Source organism: Cololabis saira, chromosome 19 (genome assembly GCF_033807715.1).
Source record: "Cololabis saira isolate AMF1-May2022 chromosome 19, fColSai1.1, whole genome shotgun sequence".
Lineage (NCBI taxonomy): Eukaryota > Metazoa > Chordata > Actinopteri > Beloniformes > Belonidae > Cololabis > Cololabis saira.
This window is the reverse complement of record NC_084605.1, coordinates 25446921-25467780: the sequence shown is the minus strand read 5'-3', so window position 1 is coordinate 25467780 and position 20860 is coordinate 25446921. Positions and strand designations below refer to the sequence as shown.

Genomic DNA, 20860 nt, shown 5'->3' with positions numbered 1-20860 from the left:
CCCTCCACGCCACCGATTGGCAGAGGTGGACAGAGTACTCGACCCCAGTACTTGAGTAAGAGTACAAATACTACTGGTCAAAATTTACTCCGTTACAAGTAAAAGTAGCTCAGTCAAAATATTACTCGAGTAAGAGTAGAAAAGTACTTGCTTTTAAAGGTACTTAAGTATCCAAAAGTAAATGCTTTTAAATTTACTTTAAGTAAAAGTAAGAGTAAGAGTAAATTTCTTATTTTACACATCAGTAAATTACTATATTTTTTCTAGATTAATTTAAGGATCTTTTAACTCTTGTTTCTGAGAATTAACTCTTTGAAACCAGCTGCACTGATGTGCTGCTTTTAGAACCATAATGTTACATAAAACCTGCAGAAACACCAAAAACAAAGTCTGGATCCCCCTCAAAGACCACTGCTTTACAAAAAACTGCCCTCGTTTTTTACTCTGTCGAACTCAAACATTGAGTTAAGATACGGCCAAGGATTTTGTGAAAGTCCCTGCTCCGAGTCCGCCTCATTATCAGACTCAGACGACTCAGCGGATTGTCTTTCTTCTCCTGACGCAGGCGTAGCCATTGTTACGGCTCTGTCTTGACTTGTTGCAGCTCTGTCTTGACAAACGCAGGCTACTTTGGCGGTATCGTTTTGAGGAGGCTTGACGTATTTCCGCTTTACGTACATCCCATTGGAGAGCGTGCACTGTGACAGGTCTCCTCCTTTGACAAAAACAGCTTGTGTCCAATAGGATTTTAGGGAAGAAGAAAAAAGAGCAGACCTGAAAGTAACGAGTACTTTTCAGCCTTCCTAGAAATTTACTCGAGTAAAAGTAAAAATATTTGTCTTGGAAATGTATTCAAGTAAGAGTAATAAGTACCAAAGAAATCTAATACTCAAGTAAAGTACAAATCCTCTGGATATGTACTTAAGTACAGTACTCAAGTAAATTTACTCCGTTACTGTCCACCACTGCCGATTGGTCGGGGGGCGGGGCCGTCAGACGTTTGAATCAGGAAGCGGGGAATCAGCGCGAGAGCGACTCGCGGCTCGCAGCGATTTTATTATACAGCGCAAACGTCTGTTTGGTGATCCAACTCTGAGGTGCAGATGTTCATAAACCTGGTGGCTGACGAGAGAATTAAAAAAGGGATGTAGACGGGCGATAAGGAACGATCAGATCCACCAGGAGCTCTGTTTTACTCTCAGCCGCTCGCGGCTCCAGCTGATTTCTCATCAGCGCCGACACAAACAAAGGGGTTGCGCAATCGTCACAGCAGTTTCACCCCAACCTGCCCACTCTCACCTGGGTGTGGAAAAACAAACGAGGACAAAGCGGGTGGAGGCGGTACGAGCCGTCTCGAGCCGGGGCATGCTGAGTAGGTACTAGTGGAAAAGGGCCATTAGTATACCTTATAATACATTATAATTACTGTATGTGCAACTAAAGCAAAGCTGCTTATATCTGCAGCTTACAGACCGAGATTGTTGTTAGACATATGAAAAAATCTAAAAAATTCTCACTCATATCTTGTTGGAAATGAATTGTTGAAAGAGCAGCTCAGCAAAAACATGACAGAGCACAAAGATCTGACTGCTGAAGAGGGTTAAGAAAGTTACAAAGTTAGAGTACAAGAAATGTTAAAAACTCATCATTTAAAATGAAGATTTTTGTGGTTTTCTGAGCTATTCTGTTGCAGATCAAGTTTCATGTATGCAAAAAAGTAAAAGGCATTTCAAATGATTTACTTTCAGCTACACTTCTCTACTGAGGCAAGTTCCCAGGCTCCTTCAGAACACCTCAGCGAGATTGGCAGCTCTGTCGTTAACTCCGTGCAGCCACATCTCACACCTCCGCTCACCTCAAACTCCTTCCCCTGCTGCAGTTGAAGCAGCGCAGCGAGGTGTTCTGATCGAGCGTCTGGGCTGATCAAAAGGGTGCTAGGGGCTATTGTTAAAGCCTCTGATATCCTAGAGATGCAGGATGAATGCACCTCAGGAAGTTGTTGTGAAGGGGTTGGTGTAGAAGCAGTGGGGGGGGTGTAGGGAAAGGAAACAAAGTCAGATGAGAGGACAAGAACAAAAGCGAGCCCTGTGGGTTCCAAGAAATTGTTGGTTTTTTACAGTAGGAGCTGAATCCTCAGTCGCTTTAAGCATGAGTGGTGGGAACTGTCCCTCCTGTCTGTACATATCTAACATATTTGTTTACCATGTCATAAACATATTTGCTTTAGCTCTTATCAGGCCCCAACATGGTTAGTTTGTGCATATATTATCTAATTAATCTGATGTTAACTTACTGTATGTTGCCTTCATCCGAAAAAAGTCTATAAACAGCTCAGGGCTAAATGCTTTACTTCCCATGTATCCAGAACTAATAGCGCATTAATCAACATAATCCATTACAGTCTAATTTGGGGTTTAATTCAGATAAGACACAACAGAGACAAAACCAAGTTTGTGAATGTTTTTATATAACAGGAGTTGGCACTAAATATAACATGAATTGAAAAAGATGGGTCATTTCAAAGAAAAATGACTAAAACAATTGATTTTCCAAATCAGAATTTTAAACTTCAACCACATCACAGCCCAAAATAGGAGATCTGAGAAGAAAATTGTCCTGAGAGGCTGGTTTTGTCTGTTTCTCCTGCCTGATCACTGAAGAGGTAATGAATAGAGGCAGCCGGTGAAAGTCTGAGTAAATACAATGTGCCAAGCAGGCTGAGTCTCGGAGGCAAGAACATGTGGAAGGTGGGAGATGAGGTGGTGATTGGAGGTGTGTGAGCGGCAGAAGCTGAAAGAAATATAGATGGGAAGTTGTGTCGGGATGATAAAGGTAGTCTAGAGAGGGAGAGGCGTTGGAAATTACGATGAAAGAGGCAACCTGTTGTTGAAGATGAAAAATGGAAAAAGGGTAGAAAACCTACAGGACATAAGAAAAGGGAGCCGAGAGAAGACAAGTTAGGGGAAGGGAAAGAAGACTGAGAGGAAGGGAATGTTAGATTAAAAATAACATCAGAGAGAGAAAACAAAAAGGTGATGTATGTTGAAATTACAGAAAATCAACATCAAACCACCTGCTGGGAATACTGCAAAGCTTTTGTTCAATTTCTGCCAGCTGGAGAAGAAAAGGCTGTGAATACAATAAAAAGTTGTTAATGCTCAGGTGCAGTTCTGGCTCTGTAACTGAGAGGCACGAGACGAAAGATAGAAGTACAGGCGAACTTCAGTGAAAACTGCGAGAAAAACAAATTGTGCTCCACAGGGAGGATGATCCAAAGTTGGGCTGCACAATAGCAGGAGAAAATGTGATATAGTTGAAAACTGCGATGACAATATGACGTAAAGTATTACTTTTTACCCTTGACAATAAATGACCTTTGAAGATCCTTTTTAAAAAAAAAATAAATAAATAAAAAAAAAAAAAAAAAAAGGGGGTAAAACAGAATATGATTTGCTAAGTTTAATTTTGACATTTAGGGTGTGAATATATTCCAGTTGGGAAATAATGTATGACAGTTTATTGTCTTTGTGATATTAATATTGTGCATGTTGATAAGATGATGGTGATACATTTTCAATATATGGAGCTGCCTTTAACCCAAGGCTCCCAAAATAAACTCAAAGAAAGTCTAATCAGGCAAGGAAATGGACCAAGAGAGGAGAAGGCAGGAATGCAGACCAGGATTAACCGTTAATTGGGGGAGAAGTAAACACTGGAGTATACACAAGCACAGGCCTAAGACACAAGTGGAACAGTCGAGGAAGACCTGGGCCGACAACAAAGGTGACAGGCAAGTGAGACCTGAGTTAGCAAAACCCAGGTGCTATAGTCAAGGAAGACCTGAGCTGATTAGACATAAGAATCAAAGGAAGACGTAGCCTGACAGGATGCATGGTGCACAGTCAAGGAAGACAGAAAAATAAATGAAAGAATTTAACACACAAGAGAAACTTCACAAAGAAAAGAAAGCAAGACAATCAGAACAAAACCTTAATTCAGGTAAAACGAAGCGTGTCATGGCAAAAAATCGAAATATGAAAATATTGAAAAACATGCAGCAATCACGAGGCTCAAGCTGCTGGAAAATGTTCTGAGAAACAAGAATAAAGAAAAAGACAAGTAACTTCATCAAATAGAGTGGTCTACACCACTTACGCAAGGAGTTTGTTACTAAAAACTGTTCATTAAAAAGAAGAAAAGCTGATGAAATATTTTTTTCAAAAACACAACCATTCACTGTCAGAAAGACCGATTGATTTAATTATCAATTTCATTAAATTAAATTAAAGATGTTGAAGTGTTGTCCTAATGAGTGACCGTGAGTATCTGACCCCCATGGAAGAGTCTTAACCAGACGGTTTCTACAACAGGATTAACACTTGAAAATGACAAAGTTTTACCTCAGGAGGATCAACCTGAAGACCCTGCCTCAGTCCTTGTGACTATAACTTGTTGAAAGACTTCAAAATATCAGTACACCGGGTCAGATCGGGGACACATTGGATCGGGGATGAATCCTGCGGAGCAAGAGCGACAAATGAATCAAAATCCTTGAAAGACAAATACTTGTGAAAGGGAGTGTTATTAAGAAGTTAACCTTCCAAAGATGGAAAGAAAACCATAACCTTGTAAAAAACACATCAAGAACCCAAATGATAAATTATATCAGTGAAGCGCCCTTCAAACCTTAAACTGAAAGTTGTTGAAATTATTCAAACTGCAAACCAAACTTGTTTTTAATCAGAAAACTGGGATATGAAAACTTGCAAAATGACTCAGCAAAGGCAGAAGCAAGTGTAATTACTGACACAAGCACTTCAGATGGATGCAGCAGCTTAGCAAAGCTGACTCCCGTCCCTGAGGAGCATCTGCTGTTGTTGCCCTTCTTGAAAGCACGAGTACAAGGCACATGGTAATCTCAGTTTCTGTTTGGAAGCTCCTTAGTGAAGGGCCTGCTGTCTATAGGGTGCTTGAGACGTCAGCCTGTTCCTTATCGTTGTAATAAACAGTCGTCTCGATGCCAAGTCGGCATTGTGTGTTGAGGAGATTGCAGCGTCGCTTACACGGTGACCTTGTTTAAACCAGGGTTCCTGTCCTCTCGATGTTCTTCACATAAACGTGAGAGCTTGATAACTACGGACACTATCGTCACCAGTCAGCTGGTTTTAAAATCAAACTATTCTCCTTTCCTTTACATCTCCCACTTACCCATCCATATTGTGTATCCACTTCTTCCTGTCGTGGGTTAGGAGTTGGGGTGCTGGTGTTGGAGTTCATTGTCGAGAGCCGCGTCAGCTGACCCTAACCAATGTAAAATACTGCAAATATGCTCACTCCAGAAATGTGCAAAATGAAATGGGAATTGGAGAAATGTCTTTGAATTTGTGATTCCGTGAATAAGACTACAGTCAAAAATTATTTTACCGTACTTTTAATTAGTATTCAATAACGCAAACTTGTTTTCAGCCATTTTATAAGGATGTCTTTTTATGGAGACACTTTTGATGTGTAAAACACTACTGTCAAGGAGGTTGGAGTTCTCTTCAAGACCGGGATTTGACCTTGAACTCACACACAAAAGGTTTCTCGTACTACCGGATTTCATCTCTGTAATATTTCCAACATTAGGAATTTTCCATCTTTGCTTTAATTCCCTGCTATCAATGTATCGGCAGCCTTGATGAATTGACAGTACAATACATTTCTGTAATTGAATTAAATTTAATGTAGCAGGATTGTATCTAATCTGACATAAATTAAACTTGTTTACCTTCCACATAGGCTCCGGAGACTACTTCTGAACTGACTCTTTATAAATTCACTAAATTGTAAAGAACTGAGGTGTTTTTAAGTCTCAAGTCTCAACACATGAAAGTAGTGATTGAGTGGAAGATGTATGTATGTACTGTTATTTAACAATCATATCCTCAGTTACAAACCAAACGTGCCTGCAGCTCTGAAGATCCTGCCCCGAGTGTAGTTGATATCTTTATCTGGACTGTTGGAAACAGAATTGACATTTTGCATGATTTTGTTGTTCATTAAGGCCTCTACGTCATCTCTGACGCAGAAACACAAAAGCATCTTACCAGACAAGGGACGCTGCAAGACAAAGTGTCCGAGTACGATAATGTTGCTACTTTTGCTTGTCTAATGACCGGACTCAACATACAGCAAGTCAATGAATTAATCCGGAGAATCATAATGGAGAGAGAGGGATTCATTTGAAATAGTAATGATGCATGTAAACATATCGTTAAAGAGTGGAGCTGCCGGGAACTGATGTTTTTTTTTTGGCCTTGTCAATACATCCAATTAGAGAGATCCCTGGTGCGCATCAGCTGTCGGACGCGAAGCTGTATTGTGGTTTTTGCCTTTACAGAAAAATTCAAAATAAAGTAGAGAATTATGATAAATTTGTAACATATTTATCAAGAAACGGTGATGAAAATGATTATCGCCGCTCCATAAGGTGGTCAAAAACTGGTGCGAGTTTTTTTAAAGGCTTTTGTTAGTTGGCAAACAAGGCTCATTGTACAGAAACGTGAGGGGAAATACACAAATATATCAAATCAGCGATGGGCCAAATAACTTGAAAAACGTACACATGATCTTATTGTCCTGCACCACTAAAGAGCAGTTAATATTAAAAAAAAAAACTTTGTAGGAGAATATTGTGTTCAAAAACAACTACTGAGGTCTATCTGTTGAGTTTCAGGGCAGCGCGACAGGAGTAAAGTGTTCAGTAGGAGTGACAAATGGATTTCAGGTGCAGGAGGGACTGCGGCAAAGATGAGTCCTTATTGTTTGCCATGGTGATGGACAGGTTGTAAGACGACTTCTGACAAGTCTATATGAGCTGTGATGCTTGCAGATGACACCGATCTGTAGCGAGGGTTTGGATCAGGTGAAAGAGAAAACCTGGAGCAGTGCAGATATGTACTGAAGAGAGAGAGAGAGAGAGAGAGGAATGAAGATCATTCACAGCCAGACAATACATGTGTGTAAATGAAAGGGAAATGGACAGAAAGACGAGGATGCAAGGAATAGAGGTGAAGAAGGTACAGGGAATTCAGACATTTGGGCTCAACCGTGCAGAACAATGGGGTGGTCCAGAAAAGTTGAAAGAAGATACTGCATACTGAACATACAGTGCAGTATAAAGCGTGTGCTGCATATTTGTCCAGCTGGTGTCAATACTATGTAGTAAGCACCTGTAAAGTGATGTTTATGCAGCAACTGTGACCATCTCTTGTAGTGTGCATTGCATTGTGGGATACAGTAGTTTCCTCCACCCATAGGGGTTTCTAGCATACTGTACTGCCTGCATCCTGCATACCATGTAAACCACCAGCATGTTCCAGTCTGGCCCATCCCTTTTTTCATGCCCCCAAAAACCCTCTTCTTTAAATGTATTGCAGTGTTCAACTGGGGGCCCACAGTTGTTGTCTCTTATTTCCAAGTTATCTTAGGGAGCGGAGCGATGAGCTGGCATTTCGTATGACAAGGGAAACTTGATCTGATGAACTGCTTCGCTTCATACGAGGTCAAGGACCTCCGTAGGTTTTGCTCATCTGTGCCTTTGGTCACACAAGGTGCCCCTCGTATAACTTACCCACATCTCCACCTGAATTACAAAATCAAATCCTCTGTTTTAGCGACTGATCCTGTGAACAGTGTATTGTACATTAAATTACATGCATGCTACGCTATGGCGTTCATGCGGAGAAGTGAGACCAAGCAGTTTCACACGGAGACAAACCTTCACAAAAAGGGTTCATGAAAAGGATACTTTATTGTTGTAATGATTAAGACAATGTCATTTGCCAGCTGTACAAATTATGCGTTAATGTGATCTTTGTAGGCTGATTGTTTGATGCATATACTGTAAGGTTTTACTGCAGCAGATATACCACCAGTTTTAATTATCTACTGTACCACACAAGAAAAAAGTCAAATTCATGTGGAACGTATATGTTCTGAACAAGATGCAACAGCATTCGACAGTGCAGATGTCATAGAATCAACTAAGTCTTCAGAAGTTTTGACACAGATTTCTTGATTTCTGCTTTGTGAGATCAGCACATTAAACTCTGAGTCCGAGTCTAAAGGTGTCGGGGAAGTTTCATTTATTACACAGAATCCTCATGAGAGTTCTGGCATGATTTTACCAAAAGTTGAGGGTCACTTGCGTGCAAGCACAGGAACTTGATTAAAACCCAGCAGATTTGTTTGTTTGCGTCTCAGGAACAACAGTGATTCAAGTCGCTCTTCGATTTGAGCATCTCTGACTTCTCCTGGGTAACTTTAAATTACACACACTTGATGCTCAGCAGCATTTCCTCCACACCCTTAGCAGGCAGCTTCTCTTCAAGTGTTTAGTGGATTTTAAAACATTCATATACAACATAGTGCTGCTTTAATTCATGTCAAGACACCTAAACAATCATTAAATACAGGTAGTCCTCCTTTGAAGAGAAAAATTCATCTGATGAACCCGACAGTAAACCAAACAATCCTCAGATTACTCGGCTAATGTAAAGGAATCATAGAATCACTCATCATTTCTTCTCTTACATAATTTAAGTGACGTTCAAGTAAGAAAACTGGACAACATGAGGGCATTAGTGAGCATTTGTCAATAAGGGACTTCCAAAAACAGCTTTCTACCATACAGATGTTGTTTTTCATTGCAAAGATATTACTTTAAGAACTTATTCTTTCATTTTTTCCAAGAGAAGTTTGAATTCAACAATATGATGGTTTTTCTGTCACTGATTAAGGAGTCTATTATTCCAACCCAAGCCGAACGGTCTCCTAAAACAGAATAAATACGTGCTGATCTCCATTAGTCCATCATTTCAAAATGATAAATTCTTAATTTGTCTCTTTTTTTTGTTTTGGGAAATGCTTTGTCAGCTTGGTTTAAAAGGGACTGAAAGCAAAGCCTTTACCTTTTCTACTCCAAGAACATGATTTCAGCTCGTTGCCAACTCCTCCCACCAACAGGCACATTTGTTGTTAAAGCAACGGCTGCAGCAGAAAACCCCGACTGAGAAGAGATTCCTTGTTTGTTCTAATGTGGTCATACAAAATGAATATTCCAGATCCAAGATAATTTAATGCAGTAATGTAATAACGTCTACCATCGCCGCAGGAAGCCATAATTTGGGACAGAAAGTGAGGAATTACCTCCAGGAGGAAACGGCTTTGGCAACGTGATGACATCACAGGCTGAACTGCTGCTGCCGCTCATTTTATTCTGCAGTAAAGCTTCATGTTTTTCCTTCTATTTATTAGATTTTCATTCGAAAAACAAGAGAGATTGACTAAATGTTTTCAAGATAAGTTTTTTTTTGTCATAAATTTAGACATTTAAATTAATTTCTGGCAACAGCTGATTTCTTTTACCAACTGATAGAAAATAAAGATATTTGGCAGCTGACGCAGTTTCACGCACGCGTCTTTTTAAAGTTTCTGGCTTTGTTCACGGGTGTTTAAACCTATTAAATATGAGGTTTGACAATCACCGTCTCTTGGATATATTAGGATATGTTACACTTTATGCGTATTGTTATAAAATACAATAACAAATAAAAATACATAGCATAATAATAGTGTAACAAATGCATGAAAAAAGGAATGCTTACACCGCGGTGGTCCAGCGATTGGGAATCACTGTTGTCCAAAAAGTAGTGGCACCAGAATGCTGACACAAAAGCTGAAAAATTAAGTTCATTTTGCAAGCAAACACTTTAATCTGCCCCCTCTTCACACCCTTCCCTCCCTACGCAGAGCAGGAAAGCAGCTACAAAAAACTTTAGGCACTGAGACCATCAGACACTGTCACTACAAAAACTGAGCTAAAAAAAAAAAGAAATCTCCCTTTATCTCAATGTGTGTAAGACAAGGGACAGCTATCCAGACTTGTCCATGTGCAGTTTACAGAGAGTCCTTTGGTCTCTCAGTGAGGTAAGAGTTGCTGCTTGTTTGGGCCAACCAACAGCCCACCTGGGGGGTGGAGGTGTCGTCTATCCCTTCTTCAACCAGCCAACACACGGAAGCATTGAGATTTCCTCCAACAGAGCGACTCCATCCCTCTTCACTTCTCAGCTGAGGCTTGTTTGTCCATGACATGCCCTTAATGTCTTCATATCCTATGGACCCGTGTCCCAGCGTGAGGACGCTGTTCCCAGTTTTCGGTCCGGAGGCTCAAAGGTCACCGCTCTGGGGTTCCGGTCTGGCTTCCTGGGCGCGGCTGCGGCCCAGCCTGGTGAAGCGGGACGAGGTCCTGGATCGCGGTGTCTTGGCTCCACCATCACTGCCCTGGGGTGTGTCTCTACAGGACAGATGACAGCAGGAAGTAGAAAAAGAAAAGGGGGTAAAGAGGAGTAGTTAATATTTTTGACTAAACCGACCGAGTGTTTCCAGCTGACTGGACGGCTGCATTCTTCTCAACTCTAACATGTTAAGCTGACTTGTTTAAAACGAGACATTAGTTATAGTTTTAGTTATAATATATTTATCTAAAAAATTACTCACATCTTCCTGTTCAAAGAACATCCAGAGTTACAGTGAAGTTGGATTCTTTTTTATTATGCATTATACATGTCCAGTGCAGTATATATACAAATAATTTGAAGTATGTAGCAGATCCAGAATACATACACAGCAATGATTCCTAAGGTCCTCAGTGAATCCAACTCAAAATGTGTTGAGGAAGGTTCTTCTCCCACCCACTTTGTCATAATAGCCTTTCGGCCCAACATAAGCAAAAACTGTAAAGTGTTTTCATGCTGTGTTAGTGATTCAGGGATACGTCCCAATAGACATAGTGGGTTTGGCTGTAATTGTTGTTGGATTATCACACTAACCTCATCACATACAGTTTGCCAGAAACATTGAATCTTTTCACATTCCCAAAGACAGTGCAATCTTGTTCCTAAAGTAGTCTTACATTTTTGACACTTTGGAGAAGCCCCTGCTGTATATTTACTATACATAAATGGAGATATATAGACATTTTGTAGAATATTATCTTGCATTTCTCTGAGTCTGTTGCATATGGATATTTTCAAAGGGAAGAGTAAAATTTCCTCCCATGAATCACTGTCTATTGTTGTTTTCAACTGAGTCTCCCATGATTTCCGTAAGACTGATAGTCTGCCTGTAGTCAAGTGTTGCAGCTTGGAATACGTGAAGAGTGTTTTGCAGTGTTTTACAGTCTGTAGGAACCCCATCCATGGTGTTATGTCATGGTGGAATCACGTTTGAGTCTTCTTAGAGGCTTAAAATAGAAAATTAATCGATGCATCTCTAATGCCATGGGTGCTTAAATTAATTTCACTTCTTTTATTCATGTCAGGATGATTTCTAACAAAGTTTACACTCCTTACCATCTCATTAAAGACCTGGAGTTGGTGTCTGGGTGGCTCCTAAACTTTCTTAGCTGACTTGTCTGTGCAAATAGTCTGTACTCTATTTTAAGGTCACACACATGAAATGAATCGCACGATCTGAGGAAATAAGTCAACACTCTCAAGCTGGTGTAGATCCCCAATCATCCAGGTTATGGTAATCTTAAATAGAGGGCAGCAGGACTACTCCTGGTCCTTAAAGACATTTTCTTGTTTTCGTGCTAAAGTCTGGAACGAACGAGGACTTTTAGATGAAGGGTGAAACATCTTCAAGAGCCATGAAAAGAAGTCAAGCTGCTTCCTATTTCAGACTAGTCCTGCTATCATTGAGAGGAAGCAAACTGTAAAATCATTCTCCTTTTTTTAATGTCTTTGGATTTATACTCAGTCAGACTTATTATTACGTTAAAGAGAACAAAAGTGGATCACAAATATTCAACAAACCCAGATGATAACCAGAATTGACTTCTCCTCAATCAGGAAATGTGTGTTTTTGACACAATCTTGAACCAACCAAGATTTGCAACCAATTTTCCAACCAATTTCCCAGGGAAAGGGCCTGAAACGTACCGCTGTCTGCTTTTAGCACCTAGTTGGAAATCCTAACAATCGTAGCTTCCCTGCAGAGCAGATAAACAGACGATTTAATTTATTATGTTTATGGTTTTTTGAGAATGCTAAAACAAGACATTATCCTTTAATTAATTAAATGCAGCACATTTCTCACGTCTGTCCTAATTATTCATTGTTTTTAAGCCATGATTGAACCATCCAAAGCAAAGGATTTACAGAAAGGCTTTTTGAATATTTAGACTAAGCTTTCTGCTTTCATGAAATCTTATGAAAATATTTTCAAGATCTCTAATTATATAATAATATATCCCCCCCCCCCCCCGCTCCCCTTGCATCCCCAAAGGGAAGCATTTATGACATGGATTCCAATCAACGTTGATGCTGGTCCAATGACGATGTTTAATTTCACCATTCTTCCCAGGGAAATTATTTTGTCCACATGATGACATTAAAACCCCCCGTTGCCATTTCAATCATCTTCCAAACCTGAGCCTGATAAATGGTGAGAATGAATGAATGTCACTTGTCAAAGGCAAGGAGCTGGAATGACGGGCAATAGATGTTGTTTTTTGGTGTCGGTAATCCTGCTCTCACTCGAAGGATTTCATCTTGAAGACAGTGAGCTTTCAACTCATTTCTGTGACAAAGCAGCAAATTTGTAATGGCAGCGCTAAATTCACAGAGATTTTTTTTCCTGATGATTATCAAAGAGTGAACTGGCCTTAAGAAGCTTCTTTAAAGGGAAAGTTCGGTTTTTTACAACCTGGACCTTATTTCTGGCATTTTTTATGGTTGTATACTCACCCAGGCAAGTTTGGTGTCATTTGGAGTCCTTCGGAAGATATTAGGGGGTTTTTTGCGAGCCGCTTCTCCATATAACGGTAGTGAATGGGGCACAGCGGGACACAGACGATGCAGCGTCTAAATAACACATGATTGCCGCAAAACTCGTTCATTTATTTTATGAATCACTAGATCTACTTCCAGGACCTGTTGTAACATTGTGGCGCTGTCTGTGTATTAAACAAATCCGTTTGTAAACAAGACCTCTGAACTCATGACGTCATCTCTGTGTGCGCGTCCCAGACGCAGCTCTGTGTACAGCTGGAGTTCGCTACTGTTAGTTTACTGATAGTTATTTGAAACATGTCTGAATATTTGTCAAATTCTGAGGTTGTGGACGACGACTTTGAATATGATGGACGTCCTTACCGTTTTGAGCCAGAGTATACGGCTGAAGAGCTCACTGAACGGAGGACAGAGTGCGCGCACAGAGATGACGTCATGAGTTCAGAGGTCTTGTTTACACACTGATTTATTTGTTACACACACAGCCCTGGATGTAGACAACAGGTCCTGGAAGTGGATCTAGTGATTCATAAAATAAATGAACGAGTTTCGCGGCAATCATGTGTTATTTAGACGCTGCATCGTCTGTGTCCCGCGGTGCCCCGTTCACTACCATTATATGGAGAAGTGGCTCGCAAAAAACCTCCTAATATCTTCCGAAGGACTCCAAATGACACCAAACTTGCCTGGGTGAGTATACGACCATAAAAAATGCCAGAAATAAGGTCCAGGTTGTAAAAAAACAAACTTTCCCTTTAAGGACCCACCCAGCCGACAGTCTAGGCAGTCCTACTGTACGTAAGATGGTTTTTACTTGTACCTGGACGCTGTGGCCGTGCCAGTGTGGCAATTTGGCTGAAGGTGTCACCATGAAATAAAGTAATTAGAAAAAGAAAAGTGAACACTTCAAGTTATAACGTTTTTGTGTATCACAACTATAAAGAAAAAAACACAAGATACACTAGAGGTTAGCTGAACTTCTTTGCTAAACTCAGCAAAGAATTACTGAGCGCATGGATGTGAGTGATGCAAGTTCAATTAGATAATTAACCGCTCACTGTGTCATTCAACAACATTGATGTTAAAGCCAACCCGAAGAAGGCAGAGACTGCTAAACAAGTCGGGAGACTAGCATCGATCCAAGCCAGCAACCTCCAACTACTGTATGAGTAAATTGGTACAATGTTTGAATTTTAGTCTAAATATGATGGTGTTAATCATAAATATGTTCTTAGTCTCATTAACGTGGTGTTGCCCATCCTCAAAACATTGCATATCAAACGGCAAGCAGTTGCCATGCCAACCTGCTCAGTGTGCCACTCGTAGAGTAAAATAACTCCTGTTGGCCAAAAGAGAAGAAAAAAAAAAGGCACAGCTCAGCATTTGCATAGATGCTGGGCAGCTCCACGCTGTGAGAAGTTTGAGATGTCAGGCTGCTGGAGGTGGTTGAATGGGGGTAAGAAAACATAAACCCCAGCCTTGGTGCATGTGGGGTAAATAACATAAACAACACCCATCACCCACTAGAGGGTATTTCTGCACTATTAATAAACCTTTTTCTTTCTGAAACCAGAAACGAAAGTTTACTGTTAATTATGAGTTTACTTAAAGAGGAAAGTGATGAAACCCCCGCTCTGAAAATTAGATAAATGCAACTTCAGATAAACACCAAGACATGAAATAAACATGACATGAAACATGACTGGGCTGTAACCAAGCGCCAAACGTCTAACTTCCATTGCCTTCCGAGACCGACTGATTGACTCGCTTTCGCAGCCAGCCTGTATTTGACCTACATGTCAAAATGTCCAACTTTAGAGCACAAATAAACATTTTTAAAAAAACGCCTCGGCCTCAATCGCTTAATTTCACCTCCATGAAGACTCTGAGGAGGGTGAATCTCTTTGTACCACAGTTTATGTAAAGCATAAAGTCTATGATTGACACTTGACTCAGTCATCAGTAATCGTAATGCTACCCGACTTAGCTACCTGCTGCTACCCAGCATCGGCTAAATGTGACATAATTTTTGGTTTTGCCTTCAAGTCGGCATATTAAATGGTATATTCTGCTGTAAACGTGCACCTTCAGCTCTCGAGATATTTCGGCAGGGATCAGCTGAAGGAGCTAGTAGCCAGAGCTAACTTTGATTGACAGGCGGTTGGCGCAATCCCATCGGCTTCCCAAGCATCATAACTGCGCTCCGTGCCGAAAAAAATGGGCTTAAAACCAAATTCTCAGGAAACAATGGGTCACATGACTTAATGCTTCGCCCAATGTTTTTCACCATCTATGACTGAGCTTTTGCAACACATTGATTCTTTTCTTCTTCAGGCACCTTTGCAGGTCTGATGGTAGAAGGGATATTGTACTTTTGCTGGACCCAACTGATGTGCAGCAACAGTTGCTTCTCTAAGTTCAGTGCTGATGTCTTTCCTCCTTGACATTGTGTTAAAGGCAGGGTAAGCAAATACATGTTATTTTTAACTCAGAAAACCTTTGTCACAGTTCCTCATACACACCTCTGGTTTCATGAACTGGAGAAGGGGAGAGTGGGGACAGCTGGGACTTATAACCATAACAACATTGCCCCAGCTAATTCTCAGGCAGCACAGGACGGAGGTTTTGTTTAAAAAAATAAAAATAAAAAAATCAACGAATGTGACATCAACCAGAAATTGCTTAACCTGCCTTTAACACAACTGAATGTTCCAAGTCATCAAGCTGCCTTTCTATAAAAAAGAGGTGGTTCCTCCTGGTGATTATTAATGATGAAGTGAATTTAATTAGCAGCACCTGGCTGCTATTTACCCTCTCACCTCCGGAGGACAAAGAAAGAATGTTTTTGAAAGAGTGCATTATTTTCTTCCCTCCACATATCTGTACATGGTTGCAAGTGAAGCAGCAGAGGCTGATACAGAAGCAGAGCAAGAGTTCAGAGAGCTTTGTACTGCTGAAATGCACAAAAGAAAATAGATATGAAATGTATTCAATATTATCATAGTGTGTGTTTGTTGGCAGTAGCGCAGATTGCTGTGGGAATGTGGCAGCAAGTTCATAATTGTAAATATAGTTCACATTATTCATTTTCCTCTGGCTCACATTCATCAGTGGCTTAAGTGCCACTTATTCCCATATCTCCACTGCACCAGGCAGGTTCAATCACATACAATCACATGCACTCATACTGTATACTAAATTTGCAAAGGTTGGCCAAACAGAGATGCAGTTATATCAGCAAAACTCACACTAAACTGAGGGCGGCAGCCTGCAGAGGCGAAATTGCAAGTCGTCTCATTTATTCATATCAAACTGGGAAAATGTGGCAAATTTATTGCACTTATAGATTTTTGTTATGACTCTCAATGTGAGTTTGTCCCCCAATTGGACATGATATTGATCTGTGCAGGATAGCAACTTTAGCAGGCACTGTTAGAGTATTAATAATTTAAAAGCTGAGGAACCTAATTAGAGTAAACAGCAGCACAAACGCCAGCATGCATCAAAATTACTGCCCGAACAGCAGAAGGTAGAGTGTAGTAAATGTCTGAATTGAAATTTCCTCCTATATTCACACAAGTCATGCCTCACAAGTACAGTAAACGCCTAACCATCCAGCCATGGGAGAATCTTTTCTTGCCATCACCGTGAGTTTATATCGTATTCAGAGGTTAAACGGCTTAAAACTGCTCTTAACATTGAGGAGAGATTTATGTTTTTCATGCAGTAGGTGAATATGGCGAGAGCCCACAATGAGTGTGTACTTTCTGTTCTGAGTAAACCATAAAAGTGGCCAGGTGGATACTGCATACTAAGTGGTGACATATCCAGGGAGACGTGTGACCGTGTCACTGTTCCAGAGAAGTGAGGAAAATTGCAGCATGTCATTTCTAAGAAGTGAGTTTGGAGACAAAATGAAATCTGTTCACATCAGAGCGTTGGTCACCGAGCACAAGCAAACACATAGTGCTGCACATCCTGTTTTTCACATCAAAATGCACCTCTTTATCATCATTAGAACAAGCATGACCAGGCATGTAAAGCCTTTCAAGCAGCTTTGTTCCAGGCTACTGTACACATGTGCTTTGATCTTAAGTGATACTTATATACAACACCAATGAATTATGTTATCATGGGGTAAGGTAGTTACATAAGCAACATGTCCCACTACTTCAATGGGAATTCATTAATTGTGTCAATCAGGTGGGTCCACATGCCATTACCACTCTGTGGGTGTGCCCCAAGGCTCAGGGTTGGTGCCTCTTCTTTTTGCAAGAGACCACTTCCATGATCCTTCTCATGATCCCATGGCTTCTTGTTTCACTGGTGCGGAAAATGTCCAGTTGCACCTGTGATTTGGCTGAAGGTTTTTCTTCCACTAGGGGAGTTTTTACCTGCCATTGTTTATGTTTATGTAATAATTGATCAGGGGTCATGTTCTGGGTCTCTGTAAAGCGCCTAGGGACAACTGTTATAATAGATGCTATATACTGTAAATTGAATTTAATTGATTCCCACCAGATGGCCTCATTGTCAAAGCACTAATCTAAGATTGTTTTATTGAGTTGTCCACGGGGATGACGGAAAATCCAACCAAACATCTCTTGGTCTTCCCAGCAAATCACACAAATCATCAGCATATAAATATTTTATTTCAGCTCGTGTTGACAACAAAAATAGAACCAGATTGCCTGACTCTGTATACCTCCCAGGTCCTGGTTCGGGCTTCCCTATTTCAGTACTATCCTAGCAAGTCCCATGTCTGGTGTCTAATCAGGGCTAATGCTGCTCCATAACGCACTGACTTCCACAAGTTACTCACATCTGCCCAAATCACTTTCAGTCCACTTATGCTTGCCTAAATAGTGGCTTCTGGGCCTGCAACCAGCAGTCTAATTACATTTATTCTGGGTTAGGCTCCTTTTTCGATCACTGCATCCCTCTAAGGAACGCCATCTGACACCGCTTTTGGCTCAGACTGATCCGTGGTTCTATGATGGCGGAACAAGCTACCAAGTGTTATCACTCCAGAGATGTTCCTCCCGGCAATATGACCGTCTCGTAAACTCATCTTTTAATAAAACACCCCTCCTTTTACAACGGACTATAATGAACCCAGCTTGCACTTCTTTAACTGTTTATCTGTGAAACAGACTTAGTCTTTAATAATTACTACACTGAAGCATGAATGTTGTTTCTCTGTTTTCAGTCGCTGTGGATGAATCTGACAGACTAACTATGATAAAAATGGGAAACAAAAACAAACAATAAATGATTAACTGTTTCCTTGAAAGACTCACTGTAAATCTAATATTTAAAAAGACAAATTAGTGACACATTTGTGGCAAGAATATTCACTAAAAATGACATTATTTCGTTTTTAATCCCTTATTTCCATACAGCGTTTAGTTCACTCCATCGGGAGCCTTAAGAGCCATTGTGGCCTTGTGAGCAGTGAATGTATGAACAAGAGGTCCCCCTCTATTCTCCCTTTCCTCTTTCTCTACCTGCTGTGGGCAGGAGATGAGGATGTTTACCCCTTTTAAAGTCCCTTTCAAAGTAGGAGTCTTCTGTTCTCATTCATCAACATGAGGGAAACCTGCTCATTACAGGCGGACAGCAGGGTGACACCCTGGACAAGCCGCCACTCCATCGCAGGCGTGTCCAGGAGGTATCCAAACCAAATATGCAAACAACCTTAAGATGGGGCTTCCCTCATACTCCATCTAGCTAAAGTACATGTATTTTTATAAAAATACTGACTTGGCAGTGATCCTTTATTATGTTTTATATATGAAAGCAGATTACACAATACAAAATAACACATATCCAATACTGTTGAACACACACACACACACACACACACACACACACACACACACACACACACACACACACACACACACACACACACACGCAGACACACATGCGCGCGCGCACACACACACACACACACACACACACACACACGCACACACACGCAGACACACACGCACACACGTTATGATGTACTGATCTGGGTCGATCCGATGTCAAGCGCACTTCCACTGAGTCACATCAGTAAATATTTTAGTGCCACTAAAGTGCAGCCCCCGGTAGTTTGTAAAGATCAGCTCGCTATCACACACCACCACTGAATCCTGTCAAAAGCTACATGACATGGTGCTCAACATATTTTTGCTGTGTACTATTGTTGTTTTCATCTCATTACTATGCCAACCTTTTCCAACGGAAGCTTTAGTCACATGGCAACCAAAAGAACCAGACTGAAGCATCAGCTCAGATTTTCTGAAATGCAACAACACGGACGAGCCGCACCCAACACAACCTGACTGTAAAAGCCTCATTCACAACATGGTTTCTATCAACTATGTTGATAGAAAAATGTCTCCTCTTGGACTTCTCTTTTTGTCCCAAAACACATGCACACAAGGGGAATCAATTTACTGGATTAAAATGCCTACATGCATTTCAAGCCTGTGATTTCAGTTGGACTACATCCCTGCTTGTACTTTGGAAAACAACTTATTCCTGCTTTTTTGGTTTTCTTTGTAGCACATGTCTCTGAGTAACAATTAACGACACAATAAAGCTTGTTTGCCCGGACAGATCACGGCTGTTTTAAGAACATAAGATCTGAATGACGATGTGCAAATAGAGAATATGACACAAGGATGCACTGATGGTGGAGAAAATGTGGGAATGATTGAGCAAGCAGAAATAAATCTTGAACAACGCTGTAAAAGCAACTGAACCTCAATGCCTGTAGGAGGACACACTGTGCTCCTTGGTGCGGCTTTAAGACTTATACTGCTCCCTCATCACTTGATTTCCCTTCTAATTGGCTCATGCTCCATTAAAGGTTATGGGAACGGACCTGGTCATAAGTTACAGTCACTATTCAGATGTTTGGTCATCAAACCAGTTCTCTCCAGGTTCGGTCTTCCACACCAGCCTCAACCAAACCCTGCACGATCAGTTTTTCTGAACCCCATGAAGCATCCTGGGTGTGAAATAATGCACCTCTGCCAATGTAATTGAGTTAAAGAGCCTAAACACAGAGTGCATCTGTTTTCACAAGTGAAAATTTGCAGCAGTGAAATGTTGCCCCGAAAAAAAAATCTGCCGAGTTGTGATTTTAGACAAGAGCACGAAGTGAAAAGGCGACATTAATGTGCAACACGTCTTTGCATTTGGCCATGTCTCCAGAGAGGAAATGACTTTCCAAGCGGACGGTGTGACAGATCACGTACGCCGGCTGATCGCAGTAAGCAGAAACAGATGTGAATATTGACAGGATTTCACTGGAACGCCTCATTTTCAGAACAAGCACGGTTGGCAGGTGCGTAGCTGAAGCATCGCACATGTCACACTTTTAAGTCTGTGCCTGTGTGTGAATGTGTGTGCAAGTTCAAAAAGACAAGAAAAACAAACAGATGAAGTCTGCAGTCGTTTCTATGAATATGTAAAAGGACGCTACAAAGATATTTACAATTATCTCTGACAACATGACCTCGCACGCTCGTCCTGTTTGCTGGAGGTTTGCCTGCTTGCATCCTCCTGACTTTAATCTCACCGTTACACACAACTACACATGCTCACATGACGACTGTCACCAGTGTGTGTCCACTTACTGACAGAAAGGCAACAGAGACAGCAGCGTCTCTTTGGTGGGGCGAGCTGTGAACTCTGGCAGCGTCTGGATCAGTTTGTTCATCACCATGCGAAGGTAGCCCTGCAGCTGTTTCCTCCTTTCTTCCACAAACTTGGCATCCTGCAGGTACAGACACAGAGGAGGAGAGATGAGGCCACAGAGAAGATGCCGGCCAAGGTGAACGCCGACACACGCAGCTTTTTCTATGTAGTTCAGATTCAAATCAGTTGGAAAAAAATCAACAGTGTTGTGCATTTCAATCAACTTATGAATACTGCTTCTACTAAAATGAGGTGTACAGAAGTGGACTGTACTGGAATTACTGTGTTTAATTGAAAGGGCGGCAGGCTGGAATGTGACAGGGCCG

General features: G+C 41.0%; 1 protein-coding gene across 1 annotated transcript in view; it reads right to left on the bottom strand.

The window, feature by feature from the left end:
• Positions 1-9541: 9541 nt before the first annotated feature.
• Positions 9542-20860, bottom strand: part of snx29 (sorting nexin 29) — a 181364-nt gene continuing 170045 nt past the window's right edge. Inside the window, exons 20-21 of the mRNA XM_061707943.1 lie at positions 20474-20613; positions 9542-10339 (exon numbers count right to left, since the gene is read on the bottom strand). Of these exons, the coding sequence (XP_061563927.1) occupies positions 10213-10339; positions 20474-20613 (267 nt within the window). The 3' untranslated portion in view covers positions 9542-10212. The remainder of the gene's footprint in view (positions 10340-20473; positions 20614-20860) is intronic.